The sequence below is a fragment of the Gossypium arboreum genome, chromosome 12, assembly GCF_025698485.1.
Source record: "Gossypium arboreum isolate Shixiya-1 chromosome 12, ASM2569848v2, whole genome shotgun sequence".
In the NCBI taxonomy this organism is placed as follows: domain Eukaryota; kingdom Viridiplantae; phylum Streptophyta; class Magnoliopsida; order Malvales; family Malvaceae; genus Gossypium; species Gossypium arboreum.
Window position 1 is genome coordinate 40,032,792 of NC_069081.1, and position 10,458 is coordinate 40,043,249.

At 33.4% G+C, this 10,458-nt stretch overlaps 1 protein-coding gene and 1 long non-coding RNA gene across 2 annotated transcripts; one reads left to right on the forward strand and one right to left on the reverse strand.

Moving 5' to 3' along the window:
- The first annotated feature begins 274 nt into the window (after positions 1-274).
- LOC108468998 (probable N-acetyltransferase HLS1) lies at positions 275-2,517 on the forward strand. The gene is made up of 3 exons (XM_017769873.2): positions 275-934; positions 1,067-1,242; positions 1,346-2,517. The coding sequence occupies exons 1-3, from the start codon at positions 752-754 to the stop codon at positions 2,211-2,213; spliced, it is 1,227 nt and encodes a 408-aa protein (XP_017625362.1). The 5' UTR covers positions 275-751; the 3' UTR covers positions 2,214-2,517.
- A 2,934-nt stretch (positions 2,518-5,451) lies between these two features.
- LOC108468052 (uncharacterized) lies at positions 5,452-6,607 on the reverse strand. The gene is made up of 2 exons (XR_001868960.2): positions 6,165-6,607; positions 5,452-5,884 (listed from the first exon to the last, which is right to left on the reverse strand). It is a non-coding gene; the product is annotated as an uncharacterized LOC108468052 (long non-coding RNA).
- Positions 6,608-10,458: the final 3,851 nt, after the last annotated feature.

Sequence of the window (10,458 nt, forward strand, 5' to 3'; positions counted from 1 at the left end):
GGAGGAGGGGGAGATTAGAGGGAAGGGAAATGATTGCCAAATGGGGCCATGATGGCAACGCCTCCATCCTTAGAAATTAAAAGATTAAAATGAAAAAACGGAAAAAAAAAACCAATAAAACTGCGCAGCCATAGCCGCCATTTCCAGTTCCACTCTTTTTGTGATTATTAATAATGAAAATTGTTATTATTATTTTTCCATTTATTTACTATCTCTCCCATTTTAACTTTCTTTCTATAAGATAATATTTTCGTTACTAGTTTTAAAAAGAAAGAGAGAGAGAGAAAAATGATAATATAGACAGACAGAAAGACAAGAGAGAGGGAGAGATAGAGACTTTTTAAAGCACTGAATTAAATAAAAAAAGCCAGAAAAGAAAAGGAAAGGTTTAGGGATTCTAGAGATAAATAGTAAAAAGAAGAAGCCAACCAGTATTTAAAGGCAGGTTCAAACCAATTGTTGCTCTGGCCATCAACTTCTCCGTATTTCCTCTCCTATGTCAAGTAAAAAAAACCCAAGAAGAAAATACATACACAACAAGAAGCCCTTAGCTTAGCTTTTTCTTCTTATGATCTCGAAGTCCTAAGCTTTCTACACCTTCTCTCTTTACTGCTTTTGCTTGTTTCAGACGTTATTGAGGGATACTCTCTGACCTTGAAAAAGCTGCGTTTTCACCTATATAAACCCTTGTTTCCTTTTCCATCCATTTTCACTTTCACTATAACATAGAGTGTGAAAAAGAAGGAAAATTATGGGAGGTGATGATGAGTGCGTTATAGTGGTACGGGAGTTTGATCCTAGTAAAGATTTAGCAAGTGTAGAAGAAGTTGAAAAACGATGTGAAGTTGGTCCCAGCGGCAAACTCTCTCTCTTTACCGACCTCTTGGGTGACCCTATTTGCCGGGTCCGCCACTCCCCTGCTTTTCTCATGCTGGTACTACTCTTTTTCCCTCCATTACTACTATCCCATGCTTCATGCTTCTTCTTCTTCTTGCGTTGTTGTCTTTTTTTTTTTAAAGGAAAAAAAAACAAACAAACACTCATATTGGTTTATGTAATCAAACAGGTGGCTGAATTAAGCTCCACCAAAGAAATAGTTGGGATGATAAGAGGTTGCATAAAAACCGTTACTTGTGGCAAAAAGCTCTCTCGGAATACCAAAACCAATGATCCCTCCAAACCTCTCCCTGTTTACACCAAAGTCGCTTACATTTTAGGCCTTCGGGTCTCCCCTTCGCACCGGTATTTACTGCTCCACCCAATCATTAACATTCCTTTAATACGTTAAAACCTATAGTAATCAATGGTCTTAATTTTTCTCTTTTTTTTTTATTTAATTTCTCAGGAGAATGGGAATAGGGTTAAAGCTGGTACTAAGAATGGAAGAGTGGTTTGTCCAAAACGGCACTGAATACTCTTACTTAGCCACGGAAAACGACAACCAAGCTTCCGTTAATCTCTTCACTGATAAATGCGGCTACTCCAAGTTCCGTACCCCTTCCATTTTGGTTAACCCCGTTTTCGCCCATCGACTCCCTGTTTCCAACCGAGTCACTCTGATTAAGCTATCCCGATCCGACGCCGAGTCGCTATATCGGCGTCGTTTCTCCACCATCGAGTTCTTCCCTCGCGACATTGACTCGGTGCTTAATAACAGACTCAGCCTGGGAACCTTTTTGGCAGTGCCACGTGGATGTTGCTATACGCAAGAAACGTGGGCCGGGTGTGATAAGTTTTTATCCGACCCGCCAGAGTCATGGGCGGTTTTGAGTGTGTGGAATTGCAAGGACGTGTTTAGGTTGGAAGTTCGGGGCGCGTCGAGGATGAGGAAAACGTTGGCTAAAACGACAAGGATAGTGGACAAGTTGTTGCCGTTCTTGAGGTTACCGTCGATTCCGGAAGTTTTCAAGCCGTTCGGTTTGCACTTCCTGTACGGGGTGGGAGGGGAAGGGCCATCGGCGGCGAAGTTGGTTAATGCGCTGTGTGCACACGCGCATAACTTGGCCAAAGAAGGAGGGTGCAGTGTGGTGGCGACTGAGGTGGCGAATGGTGAGCCGTTGAAAGCTGGGGTCCCACATTGGAAAAGGCTATCGTGCGACGAAGATTTATGGTGCATCAAACGGCTTGGGGAAGACTACAGTGACGGGTCCGTCGGTGACTGGACAAAATCACCCCCTGGACTTTCAATTTTTGTTGACCCCAGAGAATTCTGAACTTCAAAAGTCTAACCACCCAAGAATGCAAAATCTATATACTAATATAATATAATATAATATTTAAATTTTTAAAAAATATTTGGGATTTTGGGGGAGAGAAAAGTGGGACTGAGAAGATATGGGTTTTGGGTGTACCAAAGAATATGAATATCCCCTGTTTTATATATATTATTTGTTAGGTCTATCGATTTTGTTTTTGTAAATGGATTTGGCTTTTAAGATTTTGTTTTAGCCAAACAATTGTCTCTTTTTTTACTTTACGGTCCTTTTAATAGGGGATGGTATATCATTTTAATCAGAATATCCCTTTTAAAGTCAATTATATGCGTATATAAGAATTTACTCCATTTACCCTCCATCTTTTATAGGAAGAACACATCCAAGGCAAATAAAAATGCATCGGACCACATGGGCATAAAAATGGACACTAAAAATTTTTAAAAAACTTTTGGTGTTGTTAATGGAATCTTTAGTTTAAGTATTGAATATAAAAAGACTTGAGATGGATGATGATGATGGGAGATTTGGCTTTTAGCTGCTATGGGTGTTTCATCTTTGGCTTAGGAAGGTACACACTGAAATTGATAGGAAATATTTCTTTCAATGCTTGTCTTTTTTAGTTTGAAACCATGGGCCATGTACATGTAGGATAGATTCTAGGATTGTGATATTTTTTCCCCCTTTTGTTCATGACAACAAACCCATCCCCCTTTTTTTCTTAAAAAAGACAACATAAATCATGATAATCATGTATGAGTAACTTTTAGTTAAGGCTGTAGCAGTTATTTGGAACAAATGCTATTGGAGGAAGTCAGAATTTTGAATTACAAATAAATTGTATCATTAGAGGTTAATTGAAAATCATATAATGTTAGTTGGAATGTTAAAAATAATTGAGTCATGGTGAATAGGTTATACATGCAATAAACACCGGGATGGATGGAGGGAGTGATGAGTTACCAACCAAAGAAAGGGAGTATAAGGTTGGATTTCAACCTTTATAAAGTAATCTTCACGGGATTTTGCAACAAGTATTCATAAGAAACATGAGGATTGAAAGCTCTATTGGAAATGAAAACTACACAATATTTTTACCTACTTTCTACTATTTCTTTTATTGGATAGCATTAGCAATACCATCCGTCATTTGCCTAATATTTTCTTCAAAACTTCATTTCTTAATTAATTATAACACAAAGGTTTAAGTAAACCATCAAAATTTATAAAAATGTTGCAAAATATATATGTCAACTACTATTGGATTAACTTTATAAAGTTGTCTGTCATTTGTTTTTGTATTTTGGTTTGTGATTGTGAAATTCGGTAGTAAAGATTTATATTTGTCAATAAAGTCATATGAATCCCAAATTTCTCTTATGGAAAAAGAAAAAGCAATTGATTTCAGCAGTGTTTGAATTTAATATCACTACACATTATCCAATATGTAATCATGAAAGATAAATTCAAGTATTTATCCTTACTTTTATTAAAAGAAGGCCTTTTAAAGTAAATATAACATACGGAACTTTCAAATATATACACTTACAAAAACCCATTATATTTAAAAGAAATTTATGACGCATTTTAATTCATAGACCTATCAAATAACAATTCTAGTAAATAATAGATTGTCCAGAACCAATCCAATTTCTTCATTTATTAAATTATTATTTATTCTTAATTAAATTAAATTAATTAATAAGCTATGAATCAAGAAATTAAATCATTTTAGAATACTTTTATAAAGAAATCATTATCTCTAATTAATTTAAATTAATATGAAATAAATATAAATATAAATATAAATATAAATTTTAATGTTTATAGATAACTCAAATGAAGAAGCTATATTCTACAAAAATTTTCTTGTACTCAGCTGATTGACACTATAAAAGGATGTCACCTTCAAGCCATTCAACAAACATTAAAAGTCTCACAAATTCAAAAGTCTATAAGTATAAAGATTTAAGCATGAGGGGAAGATTTTTGAAGATTAGAAACTTTTTCCAAAATCTTAAGGTATTTTTGAAGAAATTGAAGAATTAGAAGTAATTCTAAAGAACGTTGTATTAATTCTGAAGAAACTAGTTTTCGATCTTGTTCAATCGATAAAGAGAAGACTAAACTCATTTTCAAGATCAAGTTTAGAAGGTCCTTCAAGTAAAATTATCTATCCAAGGTCAAGCCTCAAGGACCCTTGGATCAAATCTCTCCCTCATCCAATTGCATTGACCCAAAGGAGATAAAACTCATTCTTCAATATCAAGCCTCGATTTCCCTTGAATCGAGCCTCATCAACCCAAGATCAACTCTTGAATACTCTTAAATCAACCTTCAAGCAATTTCAAGCAAGTAACTCTCTAAACCAATTTCCAAGATCACATCTAGAAGACCCTTAGATCAAAGTTTTATTGAATAGAAGAATCAAAGGATTTATTGAGAGATTGTAGCTTAAATTATATAAATAAATTTCTTTTATTTGTTTCCATTTTAGGTATTATTTTTAACTCAAAATTTGTTTGTACAAATTTTTGACACACTTGTTGGAACAATCTCATCATTTCATCTATTCTCTTCAAAGATCAAGTTTATCAAAGTTGCAACGGCTCCCATGAAGAATCTTATCAACAATTAAAATATCTAGTCTACTCTAACTGAAAAGTTAAAAGAAATATTCTCACCAACATTTCATCAAAGCTAATAATAAAAGTTATGTGTTGTGGTTGTAATGGCATCTAGCACTGCTTCCCTTAAGGAGAAAGTTACCTCTCTTACAAAACCTTTAGAATCCATTGCAACGAGTATAAAAGGAATGGATGATCAACTTACTTTCATGATAGCAAAAATCAAAAACTTAGTTGAAACAACCAAAATCTTGCCAGCGAACCTCAAAATTTAACTATTCAAGGAGTTGGTGAAATTTCTACCAAGGTTGTTGAAGAAAGACTTTAAAACATTTCTTTAAATTAACTCAAAGAGCTTATCAAGATAAAAGTTATTAAGGATCAAGCCAAAGTTGTTTCTCTATCGTCATATACACATGCAAAGCTATTCACTCCAAGGATTGATTTTTTGAGAATGATTGAAAATTTTCAAGTTCTAAAGTTCCAACAGTTTGATAGCAAAGGAAATCTACGTCAACATGTGCATTTCGTGGAAACCTACAATAGTGTTGACAATTATGGAGTGTAATAGGCCCAATTTGCCCGGGCCTACAATAAATCAAAAAACCAAAAACCAAAAAATATGTGTATCAAATAAAAATAAATAAACTAAGGTGTTTATGAGGCCAACGTCCATTTACAAAATTCTGGGCCTAAATTAAACCCAAACCGATTAACCCAAACTTAATTTCGGGCTTAAACCCAAACCTATAGCTTAACAATTATATCCAAAATCCTTAACCCAATAAACCTAGCCCAAATGACCCAAGAATCCTAACCCATGTATAGAATTTCAGGCTTAAATTAAAACCCAAGCAATCCACTCAATGCCCAGACCCGATTCCAGTAGCCCAAATCTGAGACCCAACAGAACCCAAAGAAACTCAGCAGCCGAGAAACTTCTGGAATATGCTAGAATAGTGCCAAAGGGTCAGGCTCCCACGAGCGGTTCCCAACATGGCCTCCTTCACGAGATCCTCCCCTCGTTCCTCTGTACAGCCGAGCCTGCAAAAAGAATACACCAGAAGGAGCCAATAACAGAATACACAGCAAATGACTGTAGGAAAATAGGATTTTCAATTTTTTACTTATTTTGTAAATCTGGCTATAAAAGCCATTGATGTAATCCTTTTAATCTTACGCACACTATACGCATACGAAATACAAGAGAGGCAACCCAAAAATTATAAGGTGATCCTATTTTTTTTTGTTTTTGCAATTTACTTCTTTTTTGGTTTTGCATATTTATTATTTGCGCAGAGAAAAGTAAAAAGGAAGGGTTTACCTTCATAAGTACACCATCGGAACCCCTATCTCCTTCATCGCAATCGGAGCTTGAGATAGGATCTCTAAGTTAAAATCAGCAGTCACAAGTGGTTTTTCAAACGGGGAAAAGAGGGGTATATACTCATCGCCATTCATCAAATACAATGGTGCCATGACAATTAATGAGCTTTTTTTGGCTAAACTTGATGAGAATCGAAAGGGTGCTATGGTTTTGTTTCTTTTGTCAGCCAAATGAGGGGAAAATGAGGCATTAGGGTTTTGATTCAATTGTGGCTTGAAGAAATGGAAGATTGCCATTCAGTTTCCTGTAATTTTGGATTAAAAATGAAATGTCGCCGTTTAAGGATAAGAGATCCGTGCGTCGACCCGTTCCAGGACCCGGATCCGCGCCTTAGCTCTTCAAATGGGGAATTTGCGCGTTAGATCCTTCCCCTCGCTCGAGCATTCAATTGTGCCTTGTTTGATTTACTTTGTTTTTTAAATTTGGCTCCATAATTTGCGTGCATTTTCATTTTAGTCCACTACCCAGCGCTGCATTTTAGGACTTGGATTATTTCCAGTTCTAGTCCTTATACATTTGCGCGCATTACATATTAGTGTTTTTTTCGATTATTTTATTTGTAAATTGTCCCTTTTGTTTCAATTTTGTTTTAATTAAGTTTTGTATCCTCATTTTTTTTTATTCACTGCACATTCATTTTCTTTTACATGCTTGATTACTTGCTTTGATATTTTGAGTTGCTTTGATAATTGAATTTTGTGTTAAAAAACATTATTATAATCTTTTCTCTTTTATTCTATCATTTTAATAATTTTTATACTATTTGTAATAAAGTTTATTTTAGTTTATGTATGCCATTAATTTTATGATATTTTATAATTTCTTTTGAATTTATTCACATATTTTAATATTTATCTTCTTTTTGTTAGTTAAGGAGAAATTCATCCATTTTATGTGTCATTTAAGTTATTATTAAACATATATTTAATACTTATATTTTACCTACATACGTTATTAAAGCCATGTTATTTTATACATATAGTTTTTTGTATATTTGTATATATAATTGTGTTTTTAAAATTTATTACATATATAATTTATGATAAAATTAAGTTAATCTTATAATTCATATTTTAATTCCATGTTATTTTAACATACTATTTCTAAAATTTCTTCACATGTACATAACCCATATTAAATTATTTTTACTATAGTCCACGTTATTGACTTCATATTATTCTATGTAAATATATATATTTTTATGTATGTATATATATTTTCCTTTAAAATTATTTATGTGTATAATGCGTTTCTTCTAAGGACCATATTTTAAATTGTACAATTTACTTATTGTATACACTTTCATATCTTATTATCTTTATGTATGTATTATCAAAATGTGTCATTAATCCAAATCAATTTATTTCATGTAAAATTATTTTATACATCATTTATTTCAAAATTCCATTTGCACATACATATATATTGGAACATATGCTTGATTTATAAACATCACTAAATTCATGCATTTTATACATATAGTTTTTATACATAATTATATTTTTAAAAAAATCATACATATATAATTTACGGAAAAATTAATTTTATATACATTATTAATCTCATGGTGTTCTTAACAAATAATTACTTCTAAATCTATTTAGATATATATATATATATATATATATATATATGTTTTGTAAATCTATTATGTGTATTTCCTAAGATTATATCTTATTAAGTATTCTTGCTATCCTTTCATATTTTATATATTATTAAATTTACCCTTATGGTATATATTTTAACAAATGTTTTTAACACCTTGTATGTTATTTGGTCTAAAATCTTCATTCTATAATGCATATTTTAATGAGTACATATATATCTCTAGTTTGTTTTTACAAATAGTTTCAAATTCATCACATCAATTCATATATTATGTGTTCATCATTATTTAAAATTTGCCTTATACCACATTTTTCTATTTTTTTCATTTTGTTATGTATATTTTACATTGGTTGTATTATATTAGGTTAGAAATCATTGTTGTACTATTTCTTTCATTTTTATTGTTATCTCAATTGTTCCCCATACATGCTAGGAAGGATGGTTTCATTTTGCTTAGATTAGCTATATTCAGTTATTTGATTTAGTCGGTTAAGGAAGGTTATGTTATTTAATTTCAATTAAAATTAATATGTTTTGAGTTTACAAATCTTTTAAAAAAAATCCTAAAATAAGGCAATGTTCAGTATTTAAAAATTCAAGAAATCGTGCCCTACCGTGCTTGGTTTCGATTTTTCGTTGGACTAAATATTTAGACACCCTTTTGTAACTTTTGACTTAAGAGCTTTTCGAAGTCAAAACTTGATCGTGTTCTCAAAAGTATAAAGGATTATGTCCTATCGTGCTGGATGTGATGCTTTATACCTTTGAAACGAGAAGGTTTTGACGACCACCTTAAACCACTCAAATGTTTTAAAAGGAACCATGTTTTAAATTTTTGAAAAACCCTAGACATAAAGACAACAATTAATCAATCTGGTACCAGTTTTTGGGCGTAGTGAGGGTGCTAACCCTTCCTCATATGTAACCGGCTCCCGAACCCGTTTTTAAATTTACGTGGACCAAAATTGATTTAAATGAAACAAAATGTTTTATTAGGTAATCCAATACACCTAAACAAAAAAGATTGGTGGCGACTCCACATTTGGTTTTAAAAAGTCGATCCCCATTGTTTTTTTCAAAATAAAAAATGGTTTCAACAGCTTGGCGACTCCACTGGGGATTGAACAAGAGAGTCAAGCCATAAAATTGATTATTGGTTGTCCTGTTGTCAAAGAATTGAAAATTTGTTTTGAAAATCATGATTCTTTTGATTGCATTTGTTTGTATGATTGTTGTGAGAAGCTATGCCTCCGTGAGGTTTTCACCTCCGTATGGGCTAGTGGATTGCTTCCGAGATACATCCGTACGTATGATTTCGTGAGATTTTCATCTCTGCATGGTCATAGAAAAATGTATTCCCCTGAACCGAACTTGATCCATATGAGCCTATAATGGGTGAGGATTGAGGAATCTGTTGGTTCAGGTACCATCTCTGTAGAACCGGATCACATATAGTGAACCTTAAGAGCTTTCTTTAGGTGGAGCTAGGTTAAACTTTAGTAGTTGCCCATATATGTGTTTTGATTATCTTTTGCTTGTATTTTATTATTTATATCTGATACTGACTTGTTGTGTTTTGTTTTGATTGTGTTTTGCATAACATTGCATATTAAAGGAGGTGTTGATTCGTATTCGATTATTAAGTTAGAATATTTAACATGGAGGATGAATTTTTTAGTAAAGTTGAGGATAATACGGCTGTCCATGCATGGTCAGAGAAGTTAGAATCAGAGAAAGGGGATAGCCTGGCAAAAGGATATACATCAGAGTTAAAGAATTTCACTCGCATCAATGTGACACAGAATGAATTGCAAGAGTTGAAAGATATATGGGCTCGATGGGATGAGGGAACCAAACAGTTGTTCTATCAGAGCTATAGTGATATAGCTTACTTGCTCGATATTAAGGTGGACAAGCATCTGTTTCGAGTTATGGCTCAATTTTGGAATTTTGCTTACAAGTGTTTCACTTTTGGGGAAGTGGATTTGGTGCCTACCGTAAAGGAATATACTACCCTGCTGAGGTGTCCAAAACTTCAAGTTAGAAAAGCTTATGTTAAGGTTTTTAATGGTCCAACTTTTGCGAAGAAATTGATGAATATTTCGGGGATGAGTGAGCCTTGGGTTACTGCTCGAATTCAACAAAAGGGGGTTAGTAAATGTATTCATTGGGAGAATCTAAAAGATTTGTTTTCGACACATCCAGATGAAAGGAAGAGGTTCAATATCTTCACCTTAAGTATCTAGGGATTGGTGGTTTTTCCTAAGGCTTTAAGGCATGTGGATGAAGCAGTCACTGACTTATTCGATTGTCTTGAGAACTGTACCTACAATATTAGCCGAGACGTTCAGATCCTTGAGCATGTGTCGAAGGACAAACAAAGGTCGATTTATTGGATGTGCACAACTATTGATAGTTTAGTTTCATGGGAATTTTTGGAAAGTGAACAAGGTTTCTTACTGGGTCTTCTCTGAAAGCTATTCCCTATTAAAGGAGGAGACAGCTATGCAAAGGAGAAACGATATTTCAGAGGAGAAATGGATGGAAATTCTTCAAAATCTCAAGGAGGAGGATATAGAGTGGAGAGCTTTTTGGATGGTTCCTTACGAGATCCTGTATCGAT